Source organism: Pleurodeles waltl, chromosome 1_1, assembly GCF_031143425.1.
Source record: "Pleurodeles waltl isolate 20211129_DDA chromosome 1_1, aPleWal1.hap1.20221129, whole genome shotgun sequence".
Taxonomy (NCBI): domain Eukaryota; kingdom Metazoa; phylum Chordata; class Amphibia; order Caudata; family Salamandridae; genus Pleurodeles; species Pleurodeles waltl.
In genome coordinates, this window is record NC_090436.1 from 268,906,843 (window position 1) to 268,927,320 (window position 20,478).

At 42.4% G+C, this 20,478-nt stretch overlaps 1 protein-coding gene across 1 annotated transcript in view; it reads left to right on the forward strand.

Annotated features, from left to right (window-relative positions):
• PARP8 (poly(ADP-ribose) polymerase family member 8) overlaps positions 1-20,478 on the forward strand; it is a 636,820-nt gene that overhangs the window by 428,077 nt on the left and 188,265 nt on the right. Inside the window, exon 17 of the mRNA XM_069221607.1 lies at positions 17,461-17,526. Coding sequence (XP_069077708.1) covers positions 17,461-17,526 — 66 coding nt within the window. The remainder of the gene's footprint in view (positions 1-17,460; positions 17,527-20,478) is intronic.

Consider the following 20,478-nt stretch of genomic DNA (forward strand, 5'->3'; position numbering starts at 1 on the left):
CAGAGGAGGATATCAACAACACAGATATTCCACCTATCCTTCCTCTTCCCAACAATATCGCCAATACTACTCACAGAGACAGCCGCCGCAACCAGCCTATGGTAGACCTGGAGGTCGTGGACGCTCAACCAGCCCGGCCAAAGATTCGACTCGTAGAACCTGATGCATCCGAGGCTCCGGCTACGAACAACTCTCCTCCTTTCATTCTGGGCGGGAGGATATCTCTATTCCTCGAACAATGGCAAGCCATCACTTCAGACAAGTGGGTCCTACAATTAGTGGAACGGGCCATACTTTAGAATTTACCCAACTACCTCCCTCCAACCCCCCGCAGGACTCCTTCAAGATACCCTCAACTCAAAAAAGGAGATCGACAAAATGCTTCTCAAAGGAGCTATAGAGAAGGTACCTCAAGCCCAGCGGGGAACAGGATTTTTTTCCAGGTTCTTCCTCATTCGGAAAAAGTGGAAGGATTGGAGGCCGATCCTCGATTTAAGGGAGCTAAAAAAAGCAATCGTTCCGTATGATCAGCCTACAAGATGTCCTCTTGCGTCTCAACCAGGGAGATTTCATGTCTACGCTAGACCTGAAAGACGCATACTTCCACATACCCATCCACCCGGCCCACAGAAAATACCTGAGATTCACCGTAGCCGGCAGCCATTTTCAATTCCGTGTCCTTCCTTTCAGACTGAAATCAGCTCCCACAATATTTACCAAATGTCTAGCACCAATCGCAGCCTTTCTCAGAAGGAGAAAACACCAAATTTTTCGATACTTAGACGATTGGCTGATAAAGGCAAAGACCTACGCAGGAGCGCACAAATCAACAAGAAAGTGCGTTTCCTTACTAACCAACCTCGGACTCACCATCAGCTGGGAGAAATCCAAACCTCTACCAGCACAAAACATTATCTTCCTAGGGGCAAAACTGGACACACAATCCACCATTGCATGTCCCACTTTAGAGAGGCAACAAAGGTTACTGACTCTAACAAGTTCCATACAGAAAAGAAGCAAGGATACTGTTTGTCTGTTCAAGTCTCCATTGGGCATGATGTCTTCATGCATACCTCTAGTTCCTCTATGCTGTTTAAAGATGCGTCCCTTACAGGAGCAACTGACTTGTCAGGCATTTTCAAGGATTAGATACTCATAACTCCAACAATACTCAGGGCTCTGAGATGGTGGTCTCTAAGGCATCATCTATCAATCGGCCTTTCGTTTCTACAGCAGCCAGCTACGTGGACCATAACGACGGATGCATCCCTGGAAGGCTGGGGGGCTGTGCTACAGGATCTGCAAATAAGTGGCAAATGGCCACCGCTTCTGGCATCAATGCATATCAATTGGCTGCCTTACAGGCATTTCTTCCCAAGCTATCAGGATCCCAAGTGGTAATAAGGACGGACAACACTACCACAATGCATTACCTCAACAAACAAGGAGGCACAAGATCTCTCACTCTCTCCAGAGAAGCCCAGACAATCTGGAATTGGGCCTCGCAGCAAGGCATCACACTATCAGCGGTGCACATGCCGGGAATAGACAACAAGACTGCAGATGCACTCAACAGGCAGAAGTCGAGCTGCCACGAGTGGGAGCTAGACCAGTCAATAGTGAACCACATTTTTTCCCAGTGGGGAACACCAACAGTAGACCTGTTTGCAAGCAAGCGCAACGCCAAATGCCAGTTCTTTGCAAGTTGGCATCACCAGAAGGGATCTTGGGGGAATGTGTTTTCGATAGTCTGGTCAGACATCTTTGCTTACGCCTTTCCTCCAATTCCGTTGATCCCACGGGTCCTCACGAAGATGAAAGCAGAGCCGTGCACTCTGATATTATTAGCTCCGTACTGGCCGCGTCAGCATTGGTTCGCAGAACTTCTTCTTCTGTCAATCAAGCCTCACATTCCGCTGGAGCCGTTTCCCCAAATGTTGACAATGAACAATGGCCAGGTTTGGCACCCGGATCCGAAGTCAATGCGTTTATCAGCATGGCCCCTGACCACAGGGAGTTCGCACATTTGAATATCCCACAGGAATGTAGGGATATTTTGTCAAAAGCCAGAGCGGATAGCACCAATAAAACGTATTATTGTAAATGGAGACGATTCTGTGTCTGGTGTCATCAACGACAGATTGACCCATTAGTCTCACCACCAGAGGAAATATTACCGTACCTATTGCAGCTAGCTCAAGCTGGCCTGGCACATTCTTCCATTAAAGTTCACCTAGCAGCGATAGCTGCATACAGAAGTTCGGATGCTACACCCTCACTCTACTCCTCTTGTCTGATGAAGAGGTTCTTGAACGGGCTTTTCAGAGTTTTCCCTCCTTTCAGGCCTCCATCTCCTTCTTGGAACCTAAATATCGTCTTAGCACAACTGATGAAGCATCCGTTTGAGCCGATCCACCGTGCTTCTCTCAAGTTCCTTTCATGGAAGGTTGCTTTATTGGTAGCTCTCACATCAGCTAGGCGAGTCAGCGAGGTGCAAGCAATCTCCATTCAAGAGCCATTCCTACAGCTTAAACATGACAGACTGCTAATGCGTACTAACCCGCATTTTATTCCAAAGGTTCCTTCAGACTTTCACATCAATGAACCTTTAGTCTTCAAATCCTTTTCTCCTCATCCATCCACTCTGGCTGAGAGGGCATTACACTCCTTAGACGTTAAAAGATGTGTTCAATTCTATTTGGACAGGACTAAATCTTTTCGACACTCTAATCAGCTGTTCGTAGCATACAGTGCTCCTAGGAAAGGACATCCACTCTCCAAGCAGAGTATTTCCAGATGGATCGCCTCAGCCATTCGCTTCTGCCATCAAGCAGCGGGCAAACCTCTGCACTCACCTATACTTGCTCACTCCACGAGGGCAATCTCATCGTCAGCGGCGCTGTTCACCGGAGTTTCACTACAAGACATTTGTAGGGCAGCAACATGGAGGAGCTGTCATACATTCACAAAACACTACTGCTTGGAATCTCTATCTCAGGGAGAAGTAGCAGTGGGTCAAGCGGTTCTCAGGAATCTCTTCAGGTGAAGGTGAGCCATCTCTTCTCCATCCCTCCATCCTAGAACAGGTATGCACATTGTTTATATCCCTTATATTTGCCTACACAGTAAAAAAAAAAAAAAAAAGGAAAGTAAACAAGAGTAAGAAAACATTCTGATAGACAGATAAGTGGTCATTTTTAATGATAGTATTCATATTACATACGTGTTTTGGGATACTTTTTGCTTTGTCATTCTGGATATCTATATGTGTATACAGTATATATATATATATGTATTTATATATATAGAGGTATACCTTTATAGTTACATAGATTTATATACATTGATATAATGAGGTTTCATGTATCAAGGTGTTTTCGATCAAAGGTGTTATTATATTACAATGTGCATAGCTACTGCTCTCTACTCTGATTCAAGCATGTGAATCTATGAAAGTTCCAATACTGGAGTAAGAAAATAAGTTACTTACCTGTAACTGTAGTTCTCCAGTATTGGAATCTTTCATAGATTCACATGCGACCCACCCGCCTCCCCGGAGAAGCTCACTTCACCTCTCTCTCTCTCTCTCTTATTTCCTACATTGTACGCACTTGTGCTTGGAAAATCTGAGGTGCTGGAGCTTCTCTCAGGAGGATTCTAGAGGGTGCTGTTGCCTGAATGGTGGATGCTCAAGTTTGGTCCTTTTCACAAAATGACTCTGATAGACTGTTAAATTGAAGAGGCCTAGGGCCTTTTTTCCTTGTTATTATATCTTGACACTACTTGTGTAAATTATACCGGGGACTCCCATCTCGACGACGGGGAATGATTCAAGCATGTGAATCTATGAAAGATTCCAATACTGGAGAACTACAGTTACAGGTAAGTAACTTATTTTCTTTTCATTCCAAATTGGCATATTTGGTTTACTTGTAAGTCCCAAGTAAAGTGCACTACGTATGCCTGTAAATTGAATGCTACTAGTGGGCCTGCAGCACTGGTTGTGCCACCCACATACGTAGCCCCTTAACTGTGTCTCAGGCCTGCCATTGCAAGGCCTGTGTGCACAGTTTTACAGCCACTTCGACTTGGCATTTAAAAGTGCTTGCCAAGCCTTAAACTCCCCTTTTTCTTCATATAAGTCACCCCAAGGGTAGGTCGTAGGTAACCCATAGGACAGGGTGCTATGTAGGTAAAAGGCAGGACATATGCAGGTGTGTTTTATATGTCCTGGTAGTGGAAAACTCCTAAATTCATTTTCCACTACTTTGAGGCCTGCTCCTGTTATAGGCTAGCATTAGGTCTGCCCTCACATACTGGTTGAATGGTAGATTGTGATCAGGAAGGGGTAAACAGGTCATGTTTAGTATGGCCAGAATGGTAATACAAAATCCTACTTATTGGTGAAGTACTATTTTAGAAATGCCACTTTTAGAAAGTGAGCATTTCTCTGCACTTGATATCCATCCGTCTCAGATCCACGTCTGGGCTGGGCTGGTTGACAATTCCCTTATGCATTTCACCCAGTCAACCACAAACACAGGATACTCAGTCACACCTGCACGCATCTTCATACTGAATGAGTCTTTATGGGCTGGGAGGGTGGCAGGTCCGAGACTTACATTTCAAAGGCTAGTGGCCTGCCCTCACACAATGGACTGCAAACCCCCTGCTGGGACCCTGGCAGACTGACCTGCACTGAAAGGGGACCTTGTGCATTTCAAAATCACTCTTTAAAGTCTCCCCCACTTCAAAGGTATCTTTGGGTATATAAACTGGGTCTCTGACCCCACCAAATCAGACACTTCTGGACCTGAACATGCAATCTGCCAAGAGGTGCTGCCTGGCTGCCCTAAGGACTAATCTGGACTGATTTGCTGAAAAGGACTGCTGCCCTGCTGTTGCCCTGCTGCCCTACTGCCCTCTGACTTTGCTGAGAAGTGTTGTTCAAGGGCTTGGATTGAGCTTCCCTCCTGTTTTCTGAAGTCTTATGGCCAAAAAGACTTCATCTCTTCAAGGAACTCCTTGTGTGCCAAAAATCGACGCACAGCTTGCGTGAAACAACGCACAGCCTGCATTGTGGAAAGAAAATCGCTGCACAGCTGAACCGGAAAGACGCAGCCCGACTTCCTGAGTGAAGATTCGATGCAGCGCCTGCCTTGTGAATGTGCATTCAATGCACAGCCCTACCGGATCGGCGCACAGCCGAACTGCAATGACGCAGCCCAACTTCCTGAGTAAAGAATCGATGCATCGCCTACCATGCAACAGAAAATACGACGCATCGCCACACCGGGTTGATGCAATGCCTGTGACTTCGTGCCGCATGCCTAGGATTTCTGCGCATCGTCCCTGGGAATCAAAAAGATTCCCACATGGCAGTGAGGAACCAAGACTGCGCCCCGGAAATCGATGCAAAGCCCCTTCCAGCGTGGAAAGAAACAATGCATCGTCATCGCTGCACCTGAACTCCCAACGCTCCTCCTATTTTTCCACGCATTTCCTCTTCTGCGTTCTCCGTGCCTGTTATTTTTTATGCAAACCAGGTATTTTGTGTAAACAAGATACAACTGTTGATTTCTAAGATTTAAGACTCTTTTTAATCTTGCAAAATTGATATCTCAACTTGTGCTTATTGATTCCTTATCATTTTGACCTGAATTTAACCAGATACATATCTTATATTTTTCTACACCTGTGTGGTGTTTTCACTGTGTTACTGTTTGATTTATTGCACAAATACTTTACACATTGCCTTCTAAGTTAAGCCTGACTGCTCAATGCTAAGCTACCAGAGGGTGGGCACAGGATTCTGTGGATTGTATGTGACTTATCCTGACTAGGATTGTGGTCCTTATTTTGAAAAAATGTGAATACCTCTGCCAACTAGAGACCCCAATTCTAACAGCAGCCTTAATGTAAAGCCTGTTCCATCTTTTAGTATGTCCAATGACGATGCTCTCCCAAGGTGGCATACGAGGCATGTCTTTCCAACAATTCACTTGTGATAAAGTGCTTAGGAATCCTTGGTACCTTTTCAATTGGAGTGTTCCCAAAACAAAATTATTTTCATTCTAGTTGTAGAGAAATTCACAGATCTGGCTGCCCTTGATGATAAAGGGCAAAAGAGACTAGGAAGATGGCACGGAGAGGTGACTCGAATTGGGATAAAACTGCTTTATTTGAAACCTGGTTTTGCACATTGAAGTTCAAAGTTAGATGTATACCACATTTGAAGAGAAATGTTGATATATTTAACTTTTCCTTTTCACCATTTATTTGAGTTTTAGTTAAAAACCTAATGCTTGACATATTTGTAATTGCACACTTTCCCGGTACTGAGGTGGACTGCTATGACGCCCTGGTTAAGTAACGACCCTTAGTTCTAAGAAACAAAAGTAAAGTTCATATTTAAGTGTGTACAATTTCACAGGCTCAATTATTTGTAATGTTCCCAACTTTCTAAAGTACCTATCACTGCAGTAAGTCAGGTTCATTTTGGAAGGAGAATTGAAAAAGTTTGCATAATTGACTGCTTAATTGCTCACGTTTCGAAAAACTGCACTGTAAATGATCGGGTGTGTCTCATAAAAGAAGCTTTTTAGCCGACTTTTTATAATAACGAACTTGGGTGCTTTTCTACAATAAAATTGTTCTCTGGAACAGTAGGTTGGCACGTTAATCTAGCAGACGAAATGTATCTCAGCGGTTTAAACCGCAGTGGGTACCGTTAGGCACATTTGAAGCAAATCCCACTGAGGATCAGATTTTAGAAAGAGGTCACTCGAAGAGAAAACTAGAGCTAGGTTTTTACTCAAACTTTACTCTTACGTAGAGAATACGTTTGACCCTTTTTTAAAACGTCACCACTGTCGATCCCAACCATAACTACTGTCAGTCTGATACAGTATGTGAAGTGCACTAATAATTTTTATTGGTCTTTGTTGACACTGTAATATCGGTGTCCCTATCCGACATGAATAACTTCGTTTCCAATGAGTTGTTTTTTTAGGATCTTTTAAGCATGTGAACTGTGGGGAAAAAAATCTTTAAATGTGGTGCTGTTCTTTCTTTTCCAAATACCAACACAAATGTATAGGTTATATTTTGTCTATTTCGATCAAAAACCTTTGGCAAGGACTGTCAGACGTTGTTCGTGGGGCCACAGGCCGGTACTGGCTGATGAGCCACAGCCATGGTGGCTGTGGATGTTTGCCTCTAATGTCCCGGGGCCCATCTTACTGTGGCTTTGCTCTACAAACTGGACCAAGTTCAGCCCATCTTTGCTGACTTCAGCTCCAGTAATGTCAGTTCAAACATTTTATATAACTTTCTTTCCTAACAAGCAGTAGGGACTGTCAAATCTTCCTTCTGAAAGTGATGTCATTGTTCCATGCAGGGTAGTCCGTCACTCTCCTTGCATTGGTTCCTTCAACAAACACAGCAGTTAGAGATACAGGGCACTGGGGTTGGACTTTCTTCAAACCCTTAGCATCAATGTCAATAGGGCTAAAGGAGTATGATGTCAATCACTTGTTTGTGGAGTTGGCTTGTATGAAAAAATCTGAGGTTGCTCAGAAGTGAACACTGTCTCAACAGATTATGCTTGCATCAATCTGTGTTACACCCAGGCCAAGAATTGGAACTGTGGCTCTAACTTGTGGTGTTCTGTCCTGAAATCTGTTAGGTCATGTGGGCAACCATCCATAGTTTCACCGGGCATCAGCTCACGTTCTCAGCAAGAATCATATTTCCCATTCATGCAGGACTTTCTGTTGTAGGAATAAATGGTAATACACCTGTTCCAGTACTGCTCTGAAGCTTTATACAATAGTTTGCACTATTTTAAGGAACTGATTTTACAAGCAAAACAATCTGAGCAGGTGCATCTGTAGTACCTACCTCAGAGTTGAAATGTCCCCCTGGCTGTCTCCTTGCACTTTTCACCCTACACAAGAGCTGTGCGAAATTATTGTTGATGCTTTGGCTAGTAAGGCTTTCACAGTTTATAAACAGAGTCATCATATAGACTCTAAAGAAACAATTGTGTTACCCTTGAGGTAAGGTTATGACTGTACAGTGTTAGCCACTCAGTCAAAAATTATCCAAATTCCCACTGTCAGAGCTAAGCTTTTCTGGATGGGGACAAATCAAGTTGTACTGATAACCTGTGCTCAGTGACCAAGCTGTGCTCTTTCAGTCCTGATGTAATTCAGCATTTCAAGCACACTTAAAAGAAGCCTAACCTAGATCCCTATGATCTATCAAACTGAATACATATTACCCCCCACCATACAGCAAATGAAGTGTTTGGGAGTGCACACACTGGAAGCTGAAGGATTATCTGGAATTGTGTTTTGGATCCTTTTTACTAAAAGTAGGCCCCATTTGGACCTTCTAGGAGGCCACAGCTACATTTGGTTGCTGTTCTAAAAGGCCATTGACTGATAAAAGACACTGACAGTGTCATATGCCTTGATCCCTCTTGTGTCCAGTCATGTTTATTGCTAGTGATAACCCTGTAGCTCTCCTCTTCATTTGTCTTTCAGTTCAGTTCATACACCAGTTCTCCCAGATCCTGGTCGCTGTGGCCTGGGATCTGCATCAGCTTATTATATGGACTGATGTTGGCTGATTACCATTGGATGAACATGCATTGTTTGACAGACTACATGCAAATATAGAGGTAACTGTATTATGTAGCATGGATTGATTTGAAGGTATTCTTCCCAGAGACATACTGGCACCTCACTGCATGGTGGTGGCAGTAGAAAAGTGACCAACGACGGGAGGATCTATTTAATGAGGAGAATCCTTCCCCCGATAAGGGATACTTTCTTAGTATGTGGTTTTCAACCCTGTCTTATGCAAAGTTAAAAACACCTGGGGAGTGGGAGAGAAATATATAATATGATGATTCCTTTCTCATCATCTTACTAGTGTCAAGATGTTTCAGCTCTTTAATGGTGACAAATGCATTATAGGGATTTCTTCAGGACCATTACACTTTCTTCAGGACCATTGCACTTGTGTATCCGAAGTGAAGTGTAGTTGCGCACATCTACATGGCAGTGTTTTTATTGTAACTAAGCATCCAAGGTGATGACATGGCTTTGTGCTGCTGTCCATGCATCATCAGAAAGGGGCAATAGAATGTGTTCACCAGCTGTCTGAAAAGATACTTCTATACTGTGTGGATAAAGAAAAACACCATAATAGGTATATACTGTGGAGCTTTCAACAAAAAGTGAAATTATGTTAGACTCTTAAAATAAATTATAAATGAAATAATGTTGAGGGTGTTAAAACGATATATATCATCAGGTGTTGTAATACCTACATATAAGATGATTTCCGTGAAATACCAAAAGTAAAGTGTTAGGAAGATCACAACATTTTTTATACAAAAATTATCTGCTTCCTATATTGTAATTAGGGGCTTAAAAGTCATAATTCGTACAAAAATATTAGTGAATACATCAATAACGCTGCCTGAAAAGTTCCATTAGAAACTAACCCTTGATTTGAACAACATTATACAACTCTCTCATTGAGTCCTGTTCAATTTGTGCTAAAACAGAACACCCACTCCTGTTGTCTTTTTACTAACCGTTGTTTTACATTCATGTCAATTTCTCAGCAGTACTCCAGGTGAGATCCTCTGGACTGTATCCTCTGGACTCCACTGCAACAGTTTGAAGTGTGTAATTAATTCTCTGGTCAAGGCTCATTGTTTTAATTGGATTTATGTGTTTTAATTCTAATCCTCATTTTTCTGGTTGTCATTCCCACAAATCTAAGATGGCAAGTGCAGTTCAACAAGTATGACGTTAGTTCTATTGTAGTTGTTGAATTTTCTAAATTCCCATTCGATTGCCAATTCTGAGTCAATTAATTTGATGAGTTTCATATGATTAATACATTGAAATATCCAGAGGGTCATTCCCTATAATCTTTGGTAGACCCCACAATGCGGTTTATGCATCTTTCTGATTTCTTTGTGATCATGAGAGTATTCATTTATCTTGAAAGCAAACAATAAGTGTTCCAGGTCATTATTGAAATGCTGTTGAACTCTGAAATGTTTCCTGATAATCTGTTATACTTTCTTGGGTCAGATGGATAAAGTTGAGATTCATGTAATGTGATTGTTCAGTTCATTTACATAAGAGTCCAAAAGACTGCCCTTATTATTATTTCTGTCTCTTTTCTACATGTTTCTTGATGGTTATATTTGGGATATCCACGTTCCTCTAATTCTCTTTATAAATTGGAACATTGTTCATTGTAAAGTTCAAGATTAGTGGAGTTTCTCCTCAAGAGGATACTCGCAGAGAGTTCTTGCATGGTGACTAGTGAAATTAGCCTTGGTCCATAGGTTTGGTGTAAACAGTGGTCATCAAATGTCCTTCATTTGCCATGAGATCCAAGAATGTGATATTCTTTTTGTGTTTAAGGCAAATCTTAGATGTTCATCTCTACATGGGCAAGTTCATAAACCTATTTGTGAGTCTCTGTTCTCCTTCCCAAATGATCAGATTATCATCTATGTATCCTTTCCACAATTCAATGTTCTGAAAAGGATTTTTATCAGAATAAAAATACATAATCTTGATGTTGTGTTCGTAGAGGTTAGCTAGGTTTGGTGCACAGGCACATCCCTTTCTAGTGTCAGCAGTCTATAAGTAGGAATCTTCTCCATGCTGGAAAATGTTCTTGGCAAGAAGCATCCTAGCACATTCAATTACAATTCTCATTGTTGTATGGTATTACCAAGTAGTTTTATTTGACAGTTCCTCAGGTGTCCTCACAGTGGCCTCTTGTGTATTACTGGTATAAAGTGCTCCATCATCTAAGGTAATGAGCAATTATGTAGTGGGAGCAAACATTTCGCCCAGGGCTACACCTAATACCAGTTATTACACGAATTGCACCCATTAGGAGATGTCCCATTTTTTCTTGGTGTAAACCATGTGGGAATAACATGAAAATGGTGGCTTCTTATAATGTGGGACCCTCTATAAGTCCTTAAAGTCATAGTACAAGTTTGGAATAAATAAAAGATTGTATTCCTTCTGAATAGCATGAATGTACTTGGAGATAATAGGTATTTTGCAGCTGTTAAATAATGTTGATTCAGAAAATGTATAAATCTACCAGAGCAACTGCACATGTCTCCTGTTTTTTTGTTCAAATAATTTTTTATTGAGATTTTATACAACAAACATTAGAAGCACAGTTCAGAGGGAAGAGGTAAATACATCTTATAGTGGGTTATGATAAATGACACTAGTTACATAGTTAATAACAGAGGAATTGTGACAAAGAGTAATATAGTTTCAGCAGTTTCTGTTGTCTTTGGAGCATGTAGATGTGTTGGTTTGGGGGATAGAGGTACGTTTTGAGCTATAGGGTTAATTGTTAGCATTATTGTACATTAGGATACCCCAAGGTATTAGTGTGGCATAGGAAAGGAAAGAAGAAAGAAAAATAGGACAGCGGAAAAGAGTAGAGGTAGATAGGGAGAAAAAGAGAGAGAGGAAAGTAGAGAAAAAGTGACAGCATAGCAGGGAGAGGGGGTATGAGGTTAGGTGAGGGAGATAGTGAGGGGTCCATGTGGGAGAGGGTTAGTGGAGAGGAGAGAGAAGGTGGGAAATATGGGGGGAAATGAAAAGGAGGTGTCATCTATGACAGAGTGATCTTGGAGATGTATGTGTCTAGTTTTAGCCACATTTTTTGTATTTTCTTCAAGAGAGACTCTAGGAAAGAATTTAATGAGTTGTCGGCACCCCTGATAAACAGGACCCATTCCCACCATGCATGGATAGGACGTTTGAAATATTTTGATAGTGCACCACGTATAGATATATCATAAAAGTCCAGAAATTATATAACGTCACATTGTTGTCTTCTTTTTATTCAACTATTTCTTGAAACATATTCATAAAAACAGCAGCCAACGCATTTCGTCCTCAACACAGGACTTGTTCAGGGCTTGTATGTGTATGCCTTTTATGGTTGTCCCTAAAATGAATATCAGGATCAATCTTGTTCATACGATATAGCCTAAGTGTGGGCCAACTTCTGCAGATTCAATAGTATCCGCACATGAGCACAACCGTAGCGTTCCACACCGTACAGATAAGGCCAAGGTGCCAGCCAGACCTTTCCATATTATGAGTTTGGCCCATAATTTTATTCCTTGTTCCAGTTTATTTAAGTTGGAGTTGTCTTGTTTATTCTTCCAGGTCATTAGTTTGATCATATGACCACATATTGTGGATTTCAGAGTGTCCCAGACAATTTGGAGGTTAGGACCTGAGTTTCTATTAGTTTCTATAAATTGTGAGATTTCCTTCTTAATCTTCCCTCTGAAAGTGCAGTCTCCACAAGAAGATTATTCACTCTCCATTTTTTATTTTTTTTGGGTGAAGGGCAATGTCATATAGGAGGGAAATTCATGCATGGTCAGAAACGAGAATTTGTTCAGTTGTGGGGTTAGATGGATTGGGGTTGTGGGCATCATCTATTAAAATATAATCAATGTAAAAGAAAGAGTGTATGTGGGATACACATCTCCTGTTTTAAAGGTAGACAGACGATTGTGGATCTTAAGCCACTCCATGAAGTGAGAATGGAGGCCTCCTTTGTTGGACTAGCTTTTGATGAGCACTGTTTAAAGGCTAGAACCTCAAGTCATCATTCTGCTCTGGTTTATGAAGGGGAGGGTTGAGGGGAAACGGGTATTGTTTGCAGTGTTTGATTTACACCCCTAGAATGTACAGGGAGTACGTTGCACTTCAGGGTGGAGGCTGGTAACTTTATTGAGAGCAAATTTTAGGTTATTTTGTTAAGGATTTAAAGCATGACCCATTTGCCAATATAGCTACTCAGAGAGGGCTGGTCTATGAGGTGATCACTCCCCATGTTTATAGGAGGTAAATGCCTATGTTCTAGATTAGATTGTAGAAGAAGAGTTACCTATGCAACTAAAAAATCTGCTTTCCCAGGTGCCATCACGAATAGCCACACACACACTATGAACTTGTGCAAATTGGAAGTGAAAGCGGGTGTCAAAAGGGAGTTCCTTCTCCCATTAGTACAATAAAAAGCCGAGATGCATCATGACTGCGTATGGAGTGACAGAGCGTTGAGCGTTACTGACTCTCTAACAGTAACACTTTGTAAGGTGGTAGCTGTCATTTTATATACAAGTGTGATGCTATATTTGTAACTGTCAAATAGGGTGAATCTCATTCACGCAGGAGTGACTTCTGATAGAAAAGGATACATTGTCTGGAAGTCTTCAATCAAAGACATTAATTGAACTTCGAATCTACCAGTTCCTTTTAATGAGGTTTTCGCAGTGTGGTCAACCATACCTCTTTTTCAATATAAAGAGTAAAGAAGTCCAACTTACAAAATGACCCAGTAATTCCAGGTTTAGTGATACTAACATGTTAGTGACTTCGTCCCAGTTTACTCGACCTTTAGAGCCCACCAGTCTATCAACAAAACCTTTTGAGCTTTTTCATAGCGAACAGGGTTCTCCCGCACCATAAGAATAACTATTTGAGGTATAAAATTCTCCTTATTTTTTTTGTATAGTCTCAAATAGGTTATGTTAGAAATGGGGTCTTTGGTTGACAGTCAGGTTACCCCCTGTTCAAGCAAGGACCCTCACTCTAGTCAGGGTAAAAGAGAATCACCCTCAGCTAACCCCTGCTTACCCCCTTGGTAGCTTGGCAGAGCAGTAGGCTTAACTTCAGAGTGCTAGGTGTAAAGTATTTGTACCAACGCACACAGTAACTTAATGAAAACACTACAAACTGACACAACACCAGTTTAGAAAAATAGGAAATATTTATCTAAACAAAACAGGACCAAAATGACAAAAATCCACCATACACAAGTCAAGTTAACAATTAAAAATCAAAAAGAGTCTTTGAGTAGTTTTAAAAACACACTAGCGCTGCTAGAGTGAAAATGTACCTGGTGTGCGTCAAAAATAACCCCGCACGGGCGGGTGTGCGTCAAAAATAACTCCGCACGGCGGTACGCAAGTCGAAAATCCAGCTGCACGATGATCTGAAAATCACGCAGCGCAGGTTGTGATCACCCAGCCTCCGTCAGCGATGCTGCACGTTGTTTCTCCTGCTCCGTGCGTAGATGTTTCAGTCGCGTTTCCTGCGAGCGTCGTTTCTCAGCTGCGGAGCCGGCGGCGCGTCGTTTTTTCAGCCGCAGATCGGATTTGCGTCAATCTTTTCCCCGCATGGCGCTCTGTGCGTGGATTTTCTTGTCTATAGGCTGCCAGCTTCTCCTTTCAGGGTCCCAGGAACTGGATGGGCATGACAGGGCAGAGTAGGAGTCTTTCCAGAGACTCCAGGTGCTGGCAGAGAGAAGTCTTTGCTGTCCCTGAGACTTCAAACAACAGGAGGCAAGCTCAAGCCCTTGGAGATTTCTTCACAAGATGGAAGGCACACAAAGTCCAGTCTTTGCCCTCTTACTCTGGCAGAAGCAGCAACTGCAGGATAGCTCCACAAAGCACAGTCACAGGCAGGGCAGCTCTTCTTCCTCAGCTATTCAGCTCTTCTCCAGGCAGAGGTTCCTCTTGGTTCCAGAAGTGTTTCTCAAGTCTGTAGATTTGGGTGCCCTTCTTATACCCATTTTAGTCTTTGAAGTCACCTTTCTTCAAAGGGGACTCACACCTACTTGTGAAATCCTGCCTTGCCCAGGCAAGGCCTCAGACACACGCGAGGGGGTTGGAGCCGGCATTGTTAGAGGCAGGCACAGTCCTTTCAGATGAGAGTGACCACTCCACCCCTCCCTCCTAGCAGAGATGGTTAATCAGGAAATGCAGGTTACACCCCAGCTCCCTTTGTGTCACTGTCTGGTGTGAGGTGAAAAACAACCAACTGTCAAACTGACCCAGACAGGGAATCCACAAACAAGGCAGAGTCACAGAATGGTTTAAGCAAGAAAATGCTCACTTTCTAAAAGTGGCATTTTCAAACGCACAATCTTAAAATCAACTTTACTAAAAGATGTATTTTTAAATTGTGAGTTCAGGGACCCCAAACTCCACATGTCCATCTACTCTCTAGGGGAATCTACACTTTAATCATATTTAAAGGTAGCCCCATATTATCCTATGAGAGAGACAGGCTTTGCAACAGTGAAAAACGAAATTGGCAGTATTTCACTGTCAGGACATATAAACCACATTACTATATGTCCTACCTTATCCATACACTGCACCCTGCCCTTGGGGCTACCTAGGGCCTACCTTAGGGGTGCCTTACATGTAAGAAAAGGGAAGGTTTAGGCCTGGCAAGTGGGTACACTTGCCAAGTCGAATTTACAGTGTAAAAATACACACACAGATACTGCAGTGGCAGGTCTGAGACATGATTACAGAGCTACTTATGTGGGTGGCACAACCAGTGCTGCAGGCCCACTAGTAGCATTTGATTTACAGGCCCTGGCACCTCTAGTGCACCTTACTAGGGACTTACTAGTAAATCAAATAGGCCAATCATGGATAAACTAATTACATACAATTTACACGGAGAGCATATGCACTTTAGCACTGGTTAGCAGTGGTAAAGTGCTCAGAGTTGAAAAACCAACAGCAACAGGTCAGAAAAAAATAGGAGGCAGGAGGCAAAAAGACTGGGAAAGTCCAACAGGTTAAGAGTGAATGGATATATATTTTTTTTTTAAACGTGTGTATGCTATTTGAGAAAGGTCCTTCCGTCATGATTGAGAGTCAAACTTTTCCTTTTACACATCTTCATTTATTGACTTTCAGAGTGGGTTTTATCTTGCCTGTTATTTTCACTGGCATGAACAGTGACACATCCTTCAGTGGTTCTGGCTTTCACAGATAACAATGCCGGTCTCTGCAACATGCATATACAGAATAAGAAAACTGTAGTGTGATAGCTCGGTTTGCTGCTGTCTCTATGATCTGCAGCTCAGATGTTTGGATCCCGAGAAGCTAACTCAATTCTTCTGAGGTTGGTATTGGGTAATTGTGACCCCTTGTGGCGTAGACTGCATCCACACACAAAACTGATATGGGTGCCTTATTTCACCAAAATTGCTATGAACTGTAGGGCTTATTTATAGGGTATTGGTGTAGGGAAGTGCCTTAAGTCTTCTTGCTACACTGCCCTACACCAATGGGAAAGGGCAGGAATCTCCTGTATTTATGCAGTATGGTGCATTCCTGTCCACGATGGTGCAAGGAGTCTTTGTTGCATGCAGGATTGTTTTTGTGCACAGAAAACAATCCTGAGAGGTGTTTTCCTCTTTTTATGTGTGCTGCAGAATAGAGCACACATGGAAAGAGGAAAAAACAAGGAGAAATACAAATATTTATCCTCGTTACGCCTCCCCTGGGGAGGCGTAAGATTTTGTCACTTCCCCAAATTTACGTGATTAAGTAAATCTGGGACAGCGTAATCACCCATAGGTGTTGCATGGGAAAAGCCACCACAATGCCCATGAAACGCCTCCATGACGCAGAGTAAGGCAACGCAGCAACTTATGCTGCTTTCTCTTTCTCCATATCTGTGAAGACAGCGGCTTTGCGTGACCTCATAGATATGATTGAGAGGTTTGAGCCAGTGGATCTTCAGAAAAAATGAAGTTCCTGTGGCTCAAGCCTCTCATAAATAAGCCCCAAAGTACGTACGATAACTCAGTAAGACTAGTTAGTGCATGAGCTGCAGACAGCAGAGCTCGAAACCAGGAAGTTGCTGCTACTCTAGCTTCTCAGCGTCACTCTAACACCTGATAATATTGATTTGATCTTCCTGATGCGTCATTGCCAGCGCAATGTCATTTTGAGTGTTTAGAAGCAGCAGACATGCCATATGAAGCGCTGTGTGCAAAAATAAGTCATTTGTGTAACATTTTTATCGACAAAACCTGTTGTTAGACTATCAGAATTGTGTCTGTGTGATAAATCAAAGCAATAGTGTGGTAAAGCTTACATTTCCTTGCCACTCAGCCCAGTTTTGTAGAAATGACAAATAGTTATTTTTATCGAGTTTTGCATTGGTGGCTATCAGCAGAATTTCTTATTTTACATTCGAACTTACCTTAATTATTCCCCTGTTCTGCTTCATAGATGAACCACGTTTTTATTAGTTTCATTAAAGTTTTCGGAAAACGGACAGCCTTTGCAGTAGAACTTTACATTTCTTTTCATTTGTAACCTAATCTGAACAGTGCTGAAATGATGTTAGCAGCCGGACGTTCTCTTATGCGGGTGTGGGTCAGATTGCAGTTCCGATGCTATATTTGCGGAAGTGCTAGCTTCTGCTCTCCGCCCTCGACTCTCAGCGGGTTCCCATCATTGGCTTTAACTCAGTAGATGCTAAGAAGTTGAATATGTTTTGAAAGTACTCGCGTGCTATATCTCTAAAATTGTTATTATTATTTTTTTTACAGAAGAAAAATTACGAGCGTGTTATGAAAGCCCTGGACAGTATTACGTCAATTAGGGAAATGACACAGGTCTGTATGCCCACCTCCACATGCTGTTTTCGTTTTAACACTTTATGAGCCTTGTTTCATGTTCCGAAAACGCCCAATAAAGTGTTGTGCTGCAGTTAGTCCGTTGCGAATAACTGCTGCTCCTTAGGCTTGCTATTCGCGTTCACAGCCATTGCATAGCTGCCAAGTTTTTAGATTGCTCAGTGATATCCGTGCAAGAATGGGTGACAATCTTCCGACACATGTGTGGCTCTTTGGGGGAAAAGGCCCCCTTATTGAGAAATGGATGCTCCAAAAGGACCTTGAAACTGCTGCAAAGCCACTGGAACTATGTCATTAGCCTACAGGTTACTGTTCGATTTCTAATAAAGCAGTTTAGTGACCTAATAATAATAGAGGTAGCGAATGTGATTGTCAGAAATAAATTTCAGGGGTAAGAGTGGTATTTGAGGTGCGAGAGGTCAGATAAAAACATGTTACCATAGCACGATTTCATACATAGGCCCATATTTATACTTTTTGACGCTAAACTGCGCTAACGCAGTTTAGCGTCAAAAAATTTTGCGCCGTCTAACGCCATTCTGAAGCGCCATGCGGGCGCCGTATTTATGGAATGGCGTTAGCCGGCGCAAGCAGACCGGCGCTGCCTGGTGTGCGTGGAAAAAAACCACGTACACCAGACAGCGCCGGCGTAGGGGGAAAATGGCGTATGGGCGTCTTAAAATGGGGCAAGTCAGGTTACGTCGAAAAAATCGTCGTAACCCGACTTGCGCCATTTTTTTTCGACGCCCATCCCCCATCAACATGACTCCTATCATTGTAAAGATAGGAGTCATGCCCCCTTGCCCAATGGCCATGCCCAGGGGACTTCTGTCCCCTGGGCATGGTCATTGGGCATAGTGGCATGTAGGGGGGCACAAATCAGGCCCCCCTATGCCACAAAAAATAAATAAAAAAAAACTTACCTGAACTTACCTTAATGTCCATGGGATGGGTCCCTCCGTCCTTGGGTGTCCTCCTGGGGTGGCCAAGGGTGGCAGGGGGGGTCCCTGGGGGCAGGGGAGGGCACTCTGGGCTCATTTTGAGCCCACTTGTCCCTTAACGCCATGCCTGACCCAGGCGTTAAAAAGCGGCGCAAATGCGCCGTTTTTGGCCACGCCCACTCCCGGGCGTCATTTTTGCCCGGGAGTATAAATACCACGTAAAGGCCTGGGAGTCATTTTTTAAGACGGGAACGCCTCCCTTGCATATCATTAACGCAAGGAAGGGGTTCACGCTAAAAAATGACGCACACTCCGGGCACTTTGGCGCCCGAAGCGTCTAACGCCATAGTATAAATATGGCGTTAGTTGGCGTTAGTTTAGCGTCGAATTTGCGTCGAAAAAAACGATGCAAATTCGGCGCAACCAGAGTATAAATACGGCCCATAGTGTGCATTCCTGATTACACGTGTCACACTAGAAGACACATGAGGAAATGCATGCATGGATTGGCTGAGGAGACCCTCTGGCACAGGCTTCACGGCCCAGAATGAAGAGATGCGTAACTCCTTATCTTCATGGCTTCTTATTTCCACGATGCTAACGAATTTGGTATTACAGAAGTTATAACGCCTCATTAAATCCAAGCCTAAAACCATAACATGCAATATTGCCCACTAATAGGGAGAGTTAAAAGGCGCCTAGAAAAGACGACCTATCTTTCAAGCAGAATACAAAGACCCTTTTATTGACCGGTGAATTCTCAGACAGCTTAAATCTGCAGGCTGCAAATGCCTCTTCCACTGTACTTTGGGACTGGTTGAGTTAAAAAAATATGGAAATGTTAAAACATAATTTCTTAATCAGTCATGATGCAATGCTACATTCTTAGGTATCCATGTGGGGTATGTTTAAAAAAAAAAGAAAAACCATTCCTGGGGCGATAGATGAAAGAATAAGTCTGCCTTCCAGTGTTGGGCTGACCTGTGCCATTTTAAAGATTTCATCCATGAATTAACTCACAGTAGGTTTACTTACATGTGCATTCTCTTAAGAGCTGTATATCAAAACATCTTCAAGAACTAGAGTCCAAAGAGAACATATTTGTCCATCACCCAACCTTTCATATCAAATCATATATTAAACATAGAATTTGAATCATTCTTGATGGAAAAGGAGGTTGAATTTACAGTCACCTAAAACAGGAACGTATCTTATCCACCAGTTTTGTGCGCTGGTCCAAGACATGACCCAGATAATGGGCTAAAGAGCTAATTTAATTTAAGTAACCACGCGGCTGTATTTTGCATCTAGTTGCTGCAAGCATGAAACCGGTAGTCGCAGTGTATAATTAGCAGGAGGAAACAGAAATAGAACATACTTCACTTGCAATCCAAAACAGTAACTCCAGTTTTGCATATTACCACACATTTTTTAAACTCATAAGATGGGTCACGCATGATAATCATATAGTGAAGTGGATTTGAACTAAACTGCAAATCTGTAAAAAAAAAAAACCTTTACGCATACCAAATAATTCTGGGCTAATACCATACCCATTACAGTAGCAGTTTTAGAGATTACAGTTGAAAGAAAGAAAATGTCCTCAGATATTATTTTACACTCTACCAAACTTTTGAATTCTGCAGCCTGAGCCAACCTTTTCAGTTAAGTTCTTCTGTAGAGGAGAAGGGAGCTGGCTAGGCTCGATAGGCCATGAGCAGGACCCCAAATTTATGCCATTGGTACCACTTGGGGGCGGGGGTTCCAAAATGTATTTTTTTTAGCAGGGTATGGATGCCTAGAGATGGAAAATATGTGATATCAAGTCATCACTTTGCCTTTTGTCTGATATTATTGGATTAGCAACAACAGCCAAATAACAGTCTTCCTATTTTTTTTTAACTAGCATACAAAATCATCACAATATGTGTAACAAATAAATCTATCTCCAGCAGATTGGTTACATTCAATATAATTAAAAAAATAATTA